Source organism: Schistocerca gregaria, chromosome 5, assembly GCF_023897955.1.
Source record: "Schistocerca gregaria isolate iqSchGreg1 chromosome 5, iqSchGreg1.2, whole genome shotgun sequence".
Lineage (NCBI taxonomy): Eukaryota > Metazoa > Arthropoda > Insecta > Orthoptera > Acrididae > Schistocerca > Schistocerca gregaria.
This window is the reverse complement of record NC_064924.1, coordinates 568,878,159-568,896,373: the sequence shown is the minus strand read 5'-3', so window position 1 is coordinate 568,896,373 and position 18,215 is coordinate 568,878,159. Positions and strand designations below refer to the sequence as shown.

General features: G+C 38.8%; 1 protein-coding gene across 5 annotated transcripts in view; it reads right to left on the bottom strand.

Moving 5' to 3' along the window:
• Positions 1-259: 259 nt before the first annotated feature.
• LOC126272648 (pyruvate dehydrogenase phosphatase regulatory subunit, mitochondrial-like) overlaps positions 260-18,215 on the bottom strand; it is a 181,014-nt gene continuing 163,058 nt past the window's right edge. For 4 of the 5 annotated variants that reach the window (XM_049975641.1, XM_049975644.1, XM_049975642.1 and 1 more), the window contains exon 15: positions 260-981. In XM_049975641.1, the coding sequence (XP_049831598.1) occupies positions 729-981 (253 nt within the window). In that variant the 3' untranslated portion in view covers positions 260-728. The remainder of the gene's footprint in view (positions 982-18,215) is intronic. The other variant, XR_007549249.1, reaches the window with a different exon arrangement.

The window sequence follows — 18,215 nt, the reverse complement described above, 5'->3', positions numbered from 1 at the left end:
AATGGATCAGGCTACCAGACAAATTACATAAATGGTTAAAGTGTCAGCAGTTGCTGCTAAAAGAAATTGATTCATCATATTATTTCTGTCAGTATTTATGTTGAAGATTGAAAGTAATAATGCTGTTAAGACAGTTTGCTTGGTGTTTGGGATGAACAGAATGTTAGTATTTAAATAGTTACACAACTGCAGCAAGAACACATGGCAAATAAATTTTGACACGAGTTACCTGTTGGTTCTTTTAATGTATAAGCACATATGAAAAATCTCATGTATTTTATTTGATGATTACTATAAGTTATCTGTTTCTGTTTTGGCATACGAAGTCATGAAAAATACATATTTGTTTTTAATCTAATGGAAAATTTAATTAACACACCTTATGATTATAAGAAAAAAAATGGTTAGCCATAACTTACTTTCAGGAGACAAAAATCCTAGTACTGCTGACAACCAATACCTTTGTTCTCTGTTAATAATCGACATTGTGTTCTGAAAGCTTGGGTCACTGTTCCTAGTTTCAGTGTTTCTGCAGGAAGCATTAGGGTTTTCGCCTCCTGAAGATAATTTTTTTTCCTTATTTGGATTAGGAAGGATCAGACAATATGGACTTAGCTTTGTATACTTCTGCAAATAGGAATTAATCAGATCTCACAGGCAGGACTATAGATCAGAAGTTTGTCAAATAAGAGCTTTGCAGACTCCAAACATTCAGTTTAAGTGTCTGATTATTGCACAGACTTTTCCTTGATGAGAGTTGGCCGATAATGATTGTCACTTGTCTTCCTTTTCACTGTAGTAAAAAATGGAACATGCATGTGTGGCTTAGCAGTTACTCTTTGGCCTGCAATATCAACTTCATACTTCGCATTTCGGGTAATTATGAAGTCATTTGTGACAATGGGTCTTGAATCACTGTTGGTTAATCCAGGGTGTCTAATATAACCCAAGCATATTAGTTTGTCAAGTGTGAAACCATACCTGCAACATAAAAAGAATCTCACAGCCTCAATCACTATATACAAGATATATCGTTAGTTCTACTTGCAGTTTTTATGTAAGTTGCCTTTATTGTTACTCTATGGACACAATCCGCATACATGCTCTCTGACTTGATAGAAGGGAGGGGAGGCGAAGTGAAGTGAAATGCGAGGAGGAACATAACATAACACAAAGAAGTCCCACAGGAAAATGAATAATTTGGAGGAAGGTTTGTAAAAATGAGGCCTAATAGAAATTGCTTTATAAAGCAATGTATGTATATAGTGATATATAATCTGATCGAAAATAATTTTGCACTGCCTGTATGTCTGCAAATCTGTGGGAGTGTAGATTCAAGATAAGCAGGAACTGCACGCATAAGTTAAGACTTACCAAGCGGGAAAGTGCCGGTAGATAGGCACAATGAATAAAACACACAAACACACACACACACAGAATTTCTAGCTTTCGCAACCAACAGTTGCTTCGTCAGGAGAGAGGGAAGGAGAGGGAAAGACGAAAGAATGTGGGTTTTAAGGGAGAGGGTAAGGAGTCATTCCAATCCCGGGAGCGGAGTGACCCACCTTATGGGGAAAAAAGGACAGGTGCACACTCGCACACACACACACCCATCCGCACATACACAGACACAAGCAGACATGTCTGCTTGTGTCTGTGCATGTGCGGACGGACACGCATGTGTGTGCGAGTGCACACCTGTCCCCCCCCCACAAGGCAAGTCTTTCCGCACCCGGGACTATATATATATATATATATATATATATATATATATATATATATATATATATATATATATATTGCCCTTCAATATATCCTCTCTTCTCGTTATTCACCAGGCCTCAATCTCCACTAATTTCAAGTTGCCGCCACTCATACCTCACCTATATATATAAAATAGAAAGAAACTTCCACATGGGAAAAATATATTAAAAACAAAGATTCCAAGACTTACCAAGCGGGAAAGCGCCGGTAGATAGGCACAATAAATAAAACACACAAACACACACACAGAATTTCTAGCTTTCGCAACCAACGGTTGCTTCTTCAGGAAAGAAGGAAGGAGATGGAAAGACGAAAGGATGTGGGTTTTAAGGGAGAGGGTAAGGAGTCATTCCAATCCCGGGAGCGGAAAGACTTACCTTAGAGGGAGAAAAGGATAGGTATATACTCGCGCACACACACATATACAGACACAAGCAGACATATTTAAAGGCAAAGAATTTGGGCAGAGATGTCAATCGAGGCAGAAGGGCAGAGGCAAAGATGATGTTGAATGACAGGTGAGGTATGAGTGGCGGCAACTTGAAATTAGCGGAGATTGAGGCCTCGTGGATAACGAGAAGAGAGGATATATTAAAGGGCAAGTTCCCATCTCCGGAGTTTGGATAGGTTGGTGTTGGTGGGAAGTATCCAGATAACCCGGACGGTAACACTGTGCCAAGATGTGCTGGCCGTGCACCAAGGCATGTTTAGCCACAGGGTGATCCTAAAATTCACAAACCCAAACATCGCGGCCGCCCCATTGTAGCTGGTTACCAAGCCCCCACAGAATGTATCTCTGCTTACGTAGATCAACACCTTCAACCCATTACATGCAGTCTCCCAGCCTTCATCAAAGACACCAACCACTTCTCGAACGCCTGGAATCCTTACCCAGTCTGTTACCCCCGAAAACTATCCTTGTAACCATTGATGCCACTTCCCTATACACAAATATCCCGCACGTCCAGGGCCTCACTGCAATGAAGCACTTCCTTTCACGCCGATCACCTGCCACCCTACCTAATACCTCTTTCCTCATCACCTTAGCCAGCTTCATCCTGACCCACAACTTCTTCACTTTTGAAGGCCAGACATACCAACAATTAAAGGGAACGGCCATGGGTACCAGGATGGCCCCCTCGTATGCCAACCTATTTATGGGTCGCTTAGAGGAAGCCTTCTTGGTTACCCAAGCCTGCCAACCCAAAGTTTGGTACAGATTTATTGATGACATCTTCATGATCTGGACTCACAGTGAAGAACAACTCCAGAATTTCCTCTCCAACCTCAACTCCTTTGGTTCTATCAGATTCACCTGGTCCTACTCCAAATACCATGCCACTTTCCTTGACGTTGACCTCCATCTGTCCAATAGCCAGCTTCACACATCCGTCCACATCAAACCCACCAACAAGCAACAGTACCGCCATATGACAGCTGCCACCCATTCCATATCAAATGGTCCCTTCCCTACAGCCTAGGCCTTCGTGGCAAACGAATCTGCTCCAATCCTGAATCCCTGAACCATTACACCAACAACCTGAAAACAGCTTTCGCATCCCGCAAATACCCTCCCAACTTGGTACAGAAACAAATAACCAGAGCCACTTCCTCATCCCCTCAAACTCAGAACCTCTCACAGAAGAACCCCAAAAGTGCCCCACTTGTGACAGGATACTTCCCGGGAGTGGATCAGACTCTGAATGTGGCTCTCCAGCAGGGATACAACTTCCTAAAATCCTGCTCCGAAATGAGATCCATCCTTCATGAAATCCTCCCCACTCCACCAAGAGTGTCTTTCCGCCGTCCACCTAACCTTCGTAACCTCTTGGTTCATCCCTATGAAATCCCCAAACCACCTTCCCTACCCTCTGGCTCCACCCTTGTAACTTCCCCCGGTGTAAAACCTGTCCTATGCACCCTCCCACCACCACCTACTCCAGTCCTGTAGCCCGGAAGGTGTACACGATCAAGGGCAGAGCCACGTGTGAAAGCACCCACGTGATTTACCAACTGACCTGCCTACACTGTGACACTTTCTATGTGGGAATGACCAGCAACAAACTGTCCATTCACATGAATGGACACAGGCAGACAGTGTTTGTTGGTAATGAGGATCACCCTGTGACTAAACATGCCTTGGTGCACGGCCAGCACATCTTGGCACAGTGTCACACTGTCCGGGTTATCTGGATACTTCCCACCAACACCAACCTATCTGAACTCCGGAGATGGGAACTTGCCCTTCAATATATCCTCTCTTCTCGTTATCGTTAACTCTTTGCCTTTAAATATGTCTGCTTGTGTCTGTATATGTATGGATGGATATGTGTGTGTGTGTATGTGTGTGTGTGTGTGTGTGTGTGTGTGTGTGTGTGTGAGTATATACCTATCCCTTTTTCCCCCTAAGGTAAGTCTTTCCGCTCCCGGGATTGGAATGACTCCTTACCCTCTCCCTTAAAACCCACTCCCTTTCATATTTCCCTCTCCTTCCCTCTTTCCTGAAGAAGCAACCGTTGGTTGTGAAAGCTAGAAATTTTGTGTGCGTGTTCGTGTGTTATTTTATTGTGCCTGTCTACCGGCACTTTCCCACTTGGTAAGTCTTGGGATCTTTGTTTTTAATATATATACCACCTGTCCTTTTTTCCCCCTAAGGGAAGTCTTTCCACTCCCGGGATTGGAATGACTCCTTACCCTCTCCCTTAAAACCCACATCCTTTTGTCTTTCCCTCTCCTTCCAACTTTCCTGAAGAAGCAACCGTCGGTTGCGAAAGCTAGAAATTCTGTGTGTGTGTTTTATTTATTGTGCCTATCTCCCAGCGCTTTCCTGCTTGATAAGTCTTGGAATCTTTGTTTTTAATATATTTTTCCCATGTGGAAGTTTCTTTCTATTTTATTTAAACTTTAGGCCTATCATAAAGTAAAACAAAATAGTCTGTTCAAAAGTATGTGTCTTTGCACATCTGGGAAATCAAAACCTGCAGATGACTAACATTCATTTCCATGTTGCTCCACCACACGCACTGTAACATGCTTGGAAACTTCTTGTGATAGCAGAGATGTCACTGTTCAAGTCTGGTCTACTCTTCCATTGTGGTTAATCTGAGGCCTTCCAGTGGGTTCCTGAGACAACATGCTCCAAGTTTCAACTGGTAGCACCAAGGCCCAGCATATTGAAAGACAAACCTGTCAACAATATGTTGACTGTAAGCTTGGACAGTAGATTACAGAATCCTGTCCTGATTCTGCATAGTCCTCAAATTACCCTTGACAGTGATGAGACACATTCCATATCCATACACCATACCGGCATAATGCAAGACTCCTTGCTTAGCCCATGAGACTGCATGCCTGAGATGTGCACTGATACCCTGTCCACACTCTGCTATGATGATCATCAGGCATTAGACAAATCACGCACACATCAGTGAAGAGAATCCTATGACGACGATACACGTTCCATTCTATGTGTTTCCTTTTGCACCTTCTTTGTCACCACTGTGTTGGGAGGTTTGCACTGTTTGTACTGGATGCCTACAGGCCAAACTGATCGTGTGGAGATGGCTATGTATCTCTAGGTCAACAGACACCTTCCAGTTGCAACCAAAAATGTAGCATACAGTTTTGTTGCATTCCCCTAGTCATACCTACAAGTCATAATCTGTAACAATCACAAGCTGGTGTTGTGTGGATGACTACTGCAAGGCAGATGCTTCATTCTCATAAAAGCCATAGAATTTTCTAATAACATCACTATGGTGTATTTCAGTTCAGTGGGCTACTTCCTGTTTGGACAACCCTACATGCTGGAAAGTGACAATCAAAAATCAAGAATTTTATTCACCATAGATCATTTTACAATGTTATTGGCTTCGTCATACACGATGTACTAGTAATGCACGGCTGATATAAACATCAGTGGCTCTTTCAAGAGTGCTGGCAAACTGAACAATATACACAAGCCACATTGTCCCTGTTCACAATTAGATACACAGTGTGGTCTCCTGAATTGCACTGAGAATGTACATTTTCTTTCACCTTTAGTATGCATGAATGCTGTACACGGCAAACTCTGGTGGTCAAATCAGTACTGAGAACCCTGAGTCTTTAAACTGAAGATCATTAGAATGGTGCAAAACCTTTTTAATTGTTTATTTCTAAATCAAGATAGTAACTCTTGAAATATTTTGAATTTCAATTAGGAAGACCAAAAAATGGCACAGTGACTGCTCTAGTGCAATAGTGTTATTTGAGTGGAAAGATTGGGAGATCTTCTGGTCTCTGCTGAATGAGAATTAGGTGTCTAAGAATTAAAGAAGAGTGCACAGATTGCATTCACTCATTCCCAGAACTACCACTCAACTGATAGCTTCCAATAAAATATACTTCATTATCTGAAACAAAATAAAAGTGATAACTTCTTCAATTCACTGATTTCTTAATTTATTGTGTTCTTTAGATACCCTCAAGAAGGAGAAACTTCAGGGATGTGGAGTAAGTGAAGATATACATTAACAAGAGACAAGAAATTCATAAAACTTCATTCATACACAGTATAGACAGTAAACCATCACTACACAGCTTATTGCTAAGCATACTTACACCAGCTAAATGTAACACAGCAAATTAAAAACAAAGGTGCTACTTTATCAGCTATATTAAATAGCTGCTGTTTGTCCACTGTTTATAACTTATTATTATGCATTTACATTGTGTTTGTGTATCACTACTGGGAGGTCTGTAGCAACATACTGTAAGCAGGTATATTGCCTAGGTTTTGATCAAATTGGTGTAAAGCATTTGCACTACTCTGCAGATTGAGACTATTTCAGGCTTTCCTTCTCCTTCATGCATTTTACTAACATCTCAGAGGATGAATGCTTTTCACAAACAAATTTATGAAATAAATATCTACTATTAGCACATATAAATTAGTGATAGCCAATATTCCTTTTGGATTATGTAAATATAAGAATTTACATTTTAGTATACTCAGTGCCCTGGAAATTTTCAAAAGATTTTTAGAGCAACTAATTCTGGCCACGCTATTCTAAACAAAATACTTTGATAATATTATTACAATAAAAGCTATGGTCCATGAACACTTGAAAAACCTTTTCATTTTACTTGGTGCACTGAAAGCAGGTTGATTGAACTTTAATCTATAAAAATCCTATTTATTCTAACCTAATGTACAATAAATCTATTTTTAAGTTACAATAATTTAGTTCTGATTCAGAAGCACGCAGAGGAAAAAGATAAGTTCTTAAAGTCATCCGCCTCTAAAAACAATCATTTCTGGGCAAAGTCCTTATTATGTCTATCAGAGCCTAATATTAGAGAAGTTGCTTACTTGTTGAATCAGCTAAAAAAAGAATGCAAAATGTTTCTGCACCCTGAATGCGACCTGGTTTCCAGCAACTCAAGACCGTACTACAATCGGCACCGAGACTTAATAGATACTCCAATGTGAGCACACTGGGCATGGCGTATGGGTTCATTCTTTCACCCAGAAACAAACATGGTTCAGTATGTATGAAAGCTTATGTAGCAAATATACTACTAGCAATGTAACAAAATTATTGTAAATGTAAGAACAGCAGCAGCTCGGAATTTTCATTTATATCTTTACAGCGCAAAGTTTTTTCAGGTGACACATCATAAGCTATTGCTAGCTTTATTGAGGCCTAAAGCTAGATTACCAGAAGAAGAGTGTCCCATGTTTATAATGATGAGCCCTTTTTCTTACTAAAAGCAATTATCAAATACTATACAAACCAACATGCAGATGCAAATGACTTTCCCTGGCCTCCCTATTTCCAAACTATTGTTCTGAAGCTCATTAAATAGTATGACTCCACCTGAATGTGAAACCATGGCAACTAATCAGAACATTTTCATTAATGACAGCCTATATTGTAAGGTTTATGGTCTAGTATTCCCTTTTTTAGCATGTAGAACAAATGGTTCAACAATGATGCTCATCACTTATTGACGAAAACTGACTAAGTCTTTAGCAATTATTACTCACTACATAACTGACTTGTGATAATGCTGTTTGTTAGCAAAGACATCTCTCAGCATTGTACCTTCATTTGTACCACTTCATCCCCTGTATATTATTGTTTTTTATATTGTGGTATGGTGCCAATAGACATCTTTAATCACCACAATAGTATTGGTCACGAATAGTGATATCAAACAACTTTCCTGCTCTCACCAAGACTACCATCAGCAGCAAGTGGTTCCTTTGCATGTTTTCTGTGCGTGCCTGCCTTCCTTAATTCATAGTGATTGTGGTCATTCCATTTTTTTAATTTTATTTTTTTTATTTTATGTAGAACCCACACCGTTTACAGCCACTATAGCCACCATAACAAAGGTTTTCCAAGCTACAGTTTCTGTGGCTGCTTAGCACAGATACAGGGTCCCATATTGGTTTGATTCATGTGGATGCTATTGATAGGTGGGACTACACTAGGCATGGCCTTCACCTCAATAGGAAAGGATAGGGAAAACTGTCTGGGTTGATTGCAGAAAACTTAAGGGGGGACACTGTCACAAGTGGTAAAATATCAGTGGTCACAGGTGTCAGAGGGATGCCTTTTTTAGGATAGGGAAGGGGGAAAGAAAACGAGTTGAGAGAGATTGGCAGACACACTAAGTTTGAGATAACAGATGAACAAGAGTCAGATTTTAGCATACAGCCCCCATTTAAACACTGTTTAACAGAAAGTAATCAGAAACTGCCAGTTCATCTTCACCAAAGCAGTTATAATCCTATTAATATGCAGTATCAGTTATCTTTATTACACCAGAACATTCCGGGACTCAGAAATAAAATTGATGAACTACTCATTTGTATTGATGAAATGAATTCATCTAACCAAATTGACATAATCTGCCTCTCTGAACATCAAGTGACCACTGGTATAGATATGTTAGACATTTCAGGATTTAAGCTAGCTTCCTACTTCTGCAGAGTAGATATGGATGGAGGACGAGTTGCCACATTTATTAAAAACTGCCATAAATTCAAGAACATTGACATTAATAAATTGTGTTTAGAGCAGCATCAAGAAGCATGTGCAACAGAAGTAGTTCCATAACAGATCCTATATAATAGTATACCAAGTAATACCAAGCACCTGCAGGAAATTATAATCTATTCATAAATCATCTAGAAGCTCTTTTGGGTTATTTAACAGTAAGAAACAAAGAAATTTTGATTGCTGGTGACATTAATACAGATTTTCTAATTCAGTCTTCCAGTAAACATTTACTGCAGTTAGTAATGTTGTCTTTTAATCTAACACACTGTAAACTTTCCAACCAGGATCACTAAATCCTCGAGGACAGCCACTGATAACATTTTTATAGACAAATCAAAGGAACAAAATCATATCATAAAACCTGTAATAAATGGACTATCAGATCATGACATGCAGCTCCTTGTTTTAGATGTAAATTCTAAGCAGATTATCAAGACTGCTAAATCTGAGTTCAGCAGAGTAGTCAATAAACCAAAAATTGAGTGTTTTAGAAAACTACTCAAAGATATGAACTGGAAAGATGTTTACAGTGCTCATGACATGAATGAAAAATATAACACATTCATGAACAATGTCAGTACCATGTTTGCAACCTGTAAAAGTTACTCAAATTAAACAGATGTCCATAATAAAACCATGGATTACACAAGGAATAAAAATTTCCTGTAAGTCAAAAAGGAAAATGTATCTGTTGAACAAGAATAGCTCCAATGCTGATAATTTAGCTAAATACAAGGAATACTGTAAAATATTTAAAAAATGTAATCCAGGCATCTAAACAAATGCACTAGGAGAAGAAGATAGCAGGGAGCAAAACAAAAAGAATATGGGATATAGTGAAAGAGGAGACCGGTAGAACCAGAAAGGAACAGAAGCAAATAGCATTAAGGGTAGATGACACATTAATAACCAATGGGCATAGTGGGGCAAATCTATTTAACAAGCATTTTACATCCATTACTGATACAATGACATTGTCAGGATGAGTAAATAATGCCCTTGAATATCTGAAAATAGCCTTTACAAATAGCTTCAGGTACATGAATATGTCACTCACTTCACCAAGAGAAATAACTTCCATAATAAGAATCTTTAAAAACAAAGCATTCTTGTGGTTATGATGAAATATCAACAAACTAAATTAAGGCATCTTCTTGTGAGTTTAGTACAATTCTAAGTTACTTGTGTAACCAGTCAATTATAACTTGGACATTTCCTGACTGGCTATAATATGCAGATGTTAAGCCTCTATTCAAGAAAGGGGATAAAGAGATACCATCAAACTACAGATTGATTTCAGTTTTGCCAGCGTTCTCAAAAATTTTAGAAAATGTAATGTACAGGCAGCTTCTCAACCATCTGACCACAAATAATATATTATCAAGAACACAGTTTGGATTTCTGAAGGGTTCTGATATCGAGAAGGCTATTTACACCTACAATGTAAATGCACTTAATTCATTAAATAACAAATTATAAGTAGCAGGTATTTTCTGTGATTTGTCAGAGGCATTTGATTGTGTGAACTACAACATCCTTTTAAATAAATTAGAATTCCATGGTGTCACGGGCAGTGCTGCAAAATGGTTCAAGTCATACCTCGCTAACAGGAAACAAAGGGTGTCAGTGCAAGTGACTAGTGAATTAAGTCATCAGTCATCATCAGAATGGGAAGAAATTACATGTGGTGTCCCACAAGGATCCACCTTAGGACCATTACTTTTCCTTGTGTACATTAATGATCTCTCATCAGTTACACTGCCAGAAGCAGAGTTCGTTTTGTTTGCAGATGACACAAATATTGCAATAAATAGTATATCGAGTGTAGTTCTAGAAAGATCTGCTAATGACATTTTCATGGATATCAATAAATGGTTTAAAGCTAACTCACTGACATTAAACTTTGAAAAACTCACTATATGCAATTCAGAACCTGTAAGGGGTTTCCACCCAGCATAAAGTATGAAGAAGAGCAGATAGAAGAGGTTAAAAGTCTGAAATTCCTGGGATTACATCTAGATAATAAATTCAGTTTGGAGGAGCACACCACAGAAGTGCAGAAATGCCTTAACAAATCTGTATTTGCAAATCGAGTGTTAGCTGACATAGGCGACATAAAAATGAAAAAGCTTTCATACTTTGCCTACTTTTATTCCATAATGTCATATGGTATAATATTTTGGGGTAACTCATCAAGTCTAACAAAAGTTTTCAGAGTCCAAAAGCGTGTAATACATATTATTTGTGGAGTAAATTCATGGACATCCTGTAGAAACCTCTTCAAAGAACTGGGTATACTAACTACTGCCTCTCAGTATATTTACTCTTTAATGAAATTTGTCCTAAATAGTATATCTCTTTTTCCAACAAACAGCTCAGTTCATACATACAATACCAGGAACAAAAATGATCTGCACAAGGACTTAAAAGTACTTACTTTAGTTTAAAAAGGGGTAAACTACTCAGGAAAACACATCTTTAATTTTCCAGCAAACATAAAAAAAAATTAGTTACAAATAAAGATCAGTTTAAAAGGAGCCTGAAAGACTTACTAGTGGCCAATTCCTTCTACTCCATTGATGAATTTTTTAACAGAAACAAATGATGTATTATATATATATATATTCATACTATTAGTATTGTTATTTCATCTTAAAAAAAAAAAGAAAAAAAAAAAAGACATGTTCCACATCCTCAAGGATCTCCTCAGCACGGATCTATGGAATGAGAAACCAATCTAATCTAATCTCTGCTAAGAACCTACAATTTACAGTTCAAAAGTTTGAAGACTTTTAGAGACAAATTGCTTACAAATCTCATAATGTGACCTGTATGTCATGTAATATGTTAAAATTACTGAAATGTGTGAATTCCTAAGGGACCAAACTGCTGAGGTCATCGGTCCCTATACTTACACACTACTTAAACTAACTTATACTACGAACAGCACACACATCCATGCTTTAGGGAGGACTCTAACCTCCAGTGAGAGGAGCCATGCAAACCGTGACGTGGTGCCTCAAACTGCGCGGCCATTAAAATTACTGCCACAGAATATAAATATATAAATTTTATTAACACTTGTAAGCTGAAGAATCTCATCATGAAGGAAGCTACATATAAGCTAAATGAAAGGGAAATTTATGTAGCCTTGAGTAAGCTGAATTTCAGATATTGCCCACATGGCAGATAAGACAGGATCATTCTGAACTGATAAACAACAAATACTGACAGGCATACTGTGAGGACTTTCCACAGGTCTTGTACCTACTGTTTAGAGTCCATGGGGAAAAAAGACATGACAAAAGGTATTTTTCAAGACTGTCACATATGTTCAGTAACTTTGTGGAACCTTTGAGAAGAAATATTGGTATAGTGAACAGAGAAACAAATATCACATCCTGCGTATACGTAAGAAGGATCAGCCTCTTATTTCGCAATAGAATGAAAGTCTGATATGTCAGTCAGGTAAGGTGTTCAGCTGTTCCTCTTGTAATTCCATGCCATTCAGTTGCAGTCACAATTAAAATTGTTCCTTCATGCAGCATAGCCAGCATGAAGGTTGTGCCACCAGAACAGTTTGCGAGAGCTGTCTTCCATTGATAGGCAACAACAGCAGTGATGGTCTTGGCAGGCCACTGAGGTAAGTTGAGAGTACTTTGAATGATATTCCGAGACTTGTGCTACAGGGAATTAGGCTGTGAGATGACACTAAGTACTACTTCTTCATTGTAGCTAGAATAAACTGACAGTTGGAAAGTTATGTGATAAAGGTTGTTTTGATGATCTTAAGGAAATAAGATCTTAAGGAAGATCTTATACCAAGTTAACACCACGTAACTCAGGCTGCTTTAGGTCGAGTGCCCATCCATTGGATAGGTGTGGGCAAACAGCTGACATGCTGGCTGTCAGTCAGTCGGGTCATAGTATACTATCCTGGCCAAAAACGTGTGCATGAGGTTGGCCAAATGGAACACAAATGCACAGAACATGTGGTGGGGTAACCTAAAAATATAACCCACATCTGCTTGCAGGCAAGCAAAAGGACACTCACAGACACCCGTGCCCTAAGGGGCAGTGTTGGAACAATCTCTTTCAACTGATTCCAAAATTTCCATATTATGCTCATTGTCCTACCTAATAATGAATTAGCACTGTTGTGATTGAAGGAATCTTCCTTCTCTTCTACGCCTGTCTCTAAAAATGTAGTACGATCCCCTATTTTTCCAAGTCCTCGATATAAATATTGAGGCAAATCAAAATCCGTCTACTAGACACTGGAACAAGACAGGTAAAACATCTGCATATTCTGGTATTGAGCTAGATGAGAACCTTCTGGGCAGAACAACAGCACTTCATCAAACAGTTAGGTGATGTGCATGCTGTGTGTTGTGACAAAAAACATGACTAGTTTATAAAGCATAACACAGAACAAAATACAAATGAAAGCCAGTGAGGATTTTGTAAACAACAAAAGACTTTTCCACGTGCAGTATTTCTGCAGCAGAAAACAGTCTATATGAAGCTGTCAACTAGAAGTAATATACCAATTCTTGTAAACCAATAATTGCTTGACAGGCTACAACAGCATCACATATACTCCAACCATATCTGAGTCCACAAACTGCAGTCTTATCAACTTCAAGAGTCATAGGATCAAATAACATGGTTCTCTTCCTGCTGTCAGTGTTGGCAGTTATTCCACAGCTGGTGAGACTTCATCCAACACTTAAGTCAGATACAACACAGTGCACTTTTAAAGGGCAAGCATCTAAGGTAGTAAAAGGGATAGCAATGAAAGCAGCACTCATTCTGTTTTTTATTACAGACAGATCTATGCCAATGGTTGAAAACAGCTTGACTGAGCTCCTGCACTGACAATGGCATTGTAATCTTCGACAGCTCCTGCTGCTGCTGTTGTTGTTAAGAGCGCCTACCCAATGGGATTAATGAATACATCTTGGACAGCTCTTTTGAGGCTGCACATATAGGTACCACACGATCCCATAAACATGGTCACTGGCTTTATTCTGTGGCCATCAAAGCTGTTTGCATCAGCTAGGAGAGCCAGCATCACCCTTGCAGCATCCAGGTGCCACTGTCTCTGCTGCCTTTACAGCCAACCAACCATTCTCAAATGGTATTTTGTAAAAAATGCTGTGTGTTCGACAGCCTATATTATCTTTCACAGGGTCATGGGTATGTCTCTTCAGAAGCCAGCTAATCTTCCCTGTAACTAAACCACAGAATGACAAAAGCATAAGCTTTTTACTCTCCTCGGTGCATTCAGGGTCAGTTCATGTGGCAAGTTTTCAACATCAGAGATGGTCTCCACTTGACACACTGCCACTGAATGGTGCACTTTAGGACTGGGTGGTGATGTCTGAATGTTTGCACATGTTGGTCCATATGAATGGGTTTTCTGTACACATCGTGGCTGAAACATACATTGGGTTTTCAGGAGATAGGAAGCTTAGGAAGAGCAAAGCGCCATCTGTTTTCAACCTCCATTACAAGTTTGATATGATCATGGACATTATTGAGTTGTACCAAGAAACCTCCCAGTTTTCACACCCATGTAGCCATACAATGAATGTGTTGTCTACATAATCATAAAAGCTACTCAACTCTGGGGGAACCTTGTGTCCAAGGTAATCTCCTCAGAGTTGCTCTAGTTCGTAGCTGGAGGTCTCCCTATTACTAAAATTGCTTGTGGACATATATCAAACAATGTACTCTGAATTACGAGCTTTCGCAACTGGCAGCTGCTTCGTCAGGAAAGAGGGAAGGAGAGGGAAAAATGAAAGGATGTGGGTTTTAAGGGAGAGGGTAAGGAGTCATTCCAATCCCGGGAGCGGAAAGACTTCCCTTAGGGGAAAAAAAGGACAGGTGTACACTCGCACACACACACCCACACACATATCCATCCGCACATACACAGACACCTGTGTATGTGCGGATGGATATGTGTGTGGGTGTGTGTGTGCGAGTGTACACCTGTCCTTTTTTTCCCCTAAGGGAAGTCTTTCCGCTCCCGGGATTGGAATGACTCCTTACCCTCTCCCTTAAAACCCACATCCTTTCATTTTTCCCTCTCCTTCCCTCTTTCCTGACGAAGCAACTGCCAGTTGCGAAAGCTTGTAATTCTGTGTGTGTGTTTGTGTGTTTTGTTCATGTGCCTGTCTGCCGGCGCTTTCCCGCTTGGTAAGTCTTGGAATCTTTGTTTTTAATATATTTTTCCCATGTGGAAGTTTCTTTCTATTTTATTTAAAACAATGTACTCTACTTCACAGTAATGAACATTCAGTTTATTCTTATTTACTTGTAATCAGTGTCACTATTTGATGATCAGCTTTGCTATAAGCAATAGTTTGAGTATATAAACCAGGTAGGCAATTCCAGTCATAAGCGCTAAATGATGCAGCTGACTAGTAACAGCTTAATACAGAGAGCCACACCAGTGAGAAACGAAATGTAAATGTCTGGGCTAATCACACAATAGATAACATTTTGATGACTGATTACAAACCAACAGGCTGGCAGCAACATGTAAATGGTTTGGCTGAGTGCCTGATGTAGATGATTTGACTGACTTACATAAAGCTCATTTTAACTGATAGCGACCATCATTGGCTCACAGTCTTATACCACAAAATTTACATTTGGGTAGCTAATGGCAGACTGACTGATAGTTACAAAGAGAAGTTTAACATTTTACCACAGTCCGGTAACTGACTCAATCCTTATCCTGTATGCCTACTTACAAATGCGCATAAGATTAAAATTCAAAATTTGGCTATACATTTTTAATATTAGCACAAAAGGCAGCAGACATGGAGAGCAAAAAATTACCACAGAGAAAATAGCAAGTCTGTTTAACTATGAGCTATATAAGCAGAAAAAAGGCAAAACTAAATGTAGTGTTTCTACTTCTGTGGGGATTTCTAAAGCACGCCAAAATTTTCTATGCACCAAATTTTTCCAAATTGAATAATTATTAAACTAACAAGTGGTTCTAGTAAAAATGGGTACTTTTGGAATCAGAAAAATCTGGGCTACAAAACTTGGGCACTGAATATTAGACATAAGCACTGTTTATGATTCAAAATTCTGGAGCAAATAATATTTGAATATGAATAACTTTCTAAATAGGAAGTTATAGAGAGAAGTAAAATGTTTGTTGAAAAGAGGAGAATGAGGACCTTTAAATGGACCATATCAATTTAGAAACAAAAAATGATTTACTCATTAAAAATTTCACCTCCACATAAACTAAACTGCTTCCATGTAAATTAACTGTAAGATAATCATTAGTAATTGAGAAACTGCTCAGTCATCCATGAGATAAATCCTGAATCACAAATTAGTAATTTTTTGTAACAATACAATGAAAAGGATAGTTTCTACTCACCATACAGTGGAGATACTGAGTCGCAGAAAGGCACAACAAAAAGACGGTCGGAAAAGTTAGCAATTTGCCAACAAGGTGTTTGACACACACACACACACACACACACACACACACACACACACACACACACACACACAGCTCACATGCACACGACCACTGTCTCTGGTCTCTGGGAGCTGGAGCTGGACTTTGAAAGTCTTAGCATCTCCAGTATATGGTGAGTAGGAACTATCCTTTTCATTATATTGTTACATTCCACCCCAGAGCAGTTCCATCATTTTATTTTATGTAACTGTCACATGATGAGAATGTGAGTTGCTTTAATGACTGCTTCAAAGCCTGAAATTTGACATAAATAATATATCTCTTTTTCAAACGAACAGCTCAGGTCATGGAATCAATACTAGAAAAACGACTAACCTTCACAAAGATTTAAAGTCACATACTCTGGCCCACAAAGACGTCCTTTATTCATAAAAACATATTTTCAATAACTTGCCAGCATTCATAAAATGTTTAACTACCACTAACATTTAGTTTAATTAGAGCCTCAAGGATTTACTGGTAGCCAACTCATTCTACTCCACTGATGAATTTCTTAGCAGAACTGACAGATGTGTATATGTTACTAATAATGACAAATAATATAAGTATTATGGACAAAATGAATTCTGCACAAATTCAGCACATTAATGTGATAATTGTAAAATGATTTTTCTATTTCATGATGCAAGGTTACTCACAAATATCATGTACTTTGTTTGGTTACATTTGTGCACAAATATAACAAAACAAAGTTCATCATATTCGAGGAAAAGTGTTTATGAACTTCTAGTGTACTGCTTGAAAATGGACTATGCTTGAAACCAATAGCAATAAATAAAAAAATACATAAAACATCAATTGCGATGGACTATTATGACAACAGTACGCGTTTCATACGATTTATTGAGGATGCAGAACACCATACACAAGAAACATTCAAGCCTAAGAATTAACATGTGCACCTTGATTTATTGAACATTATGTTTTGTGAAAAGTTTATCAACTTTTAAATAATAGAATAATTAAGATTTTTTTTGACTAAATCTACATCTATAAGAACCATTTCACTTGGGATCTGTGGAAGATACAGTAGCTTATCTGTTTTTCTGTTTTTGTGTGTAAATATTTATTGTTTATTCTTTTTCTCTGACAAGCTGGAGGGTCTCCTCACTATGGATCTTTTGGAATAAAATGTATATCTAACCTAATCTTGAGTCACCTAGATTCTTCTCACCAACGCTAGCTTTTTTAAATGTGCAAGTGCGAACTCTCCCTGCAACATATCATTTGTTCATGTAACCCCCTCGCCTAATTCTTTACTAATCCCTGTCCTCCATCTGCCTATCCCCTTCTCTGTTCCCAGTCCAATAATACACAACCATTCTACCCCACGAACACAACTCCGCAGTCCTTTACCCTTGTCTTCTTCTCTCGTCTCTTCTCTCACCTTTCCTGCAATTCCCCCCCCCCCCCCCCCTTCCCCTCTCTGGCCTCCTGACACTTTACCTAACAGGCCTCATTGTTCCCACCATGTCTCTACACAGCCCCAAATACAGTAGCAGCATCTTCCGCCACTCCCATCCCTACTTAACTGTCCCCCCACCTCACAGCTCTTACATACACACACTACCCATTTCAGCTGGACTGCTGCTCACCTCAGATGCAGTCATCGTTAAGCCTTAGTGCTCAGAAATGATTGTGGTGTCATTTGTGATTAAATAATTCTTGTGTGACTGTGTGTAAGTTTTCTTTGTCTGATGAAGGACTTACACTGATGGCTGAATATTTCTTGCATTCTTTTTCATTGTGCCTGTCTGCAATTATGTGCCTCATCTATGTGGCAAGTAGCAATCTATTCTCTTCATGTCATTGTCATGTATGTGCTATTCAAAAAAAGAGTTCAAATTCACAAAAAATATATATACAGATGTCTGGTGTGGTGC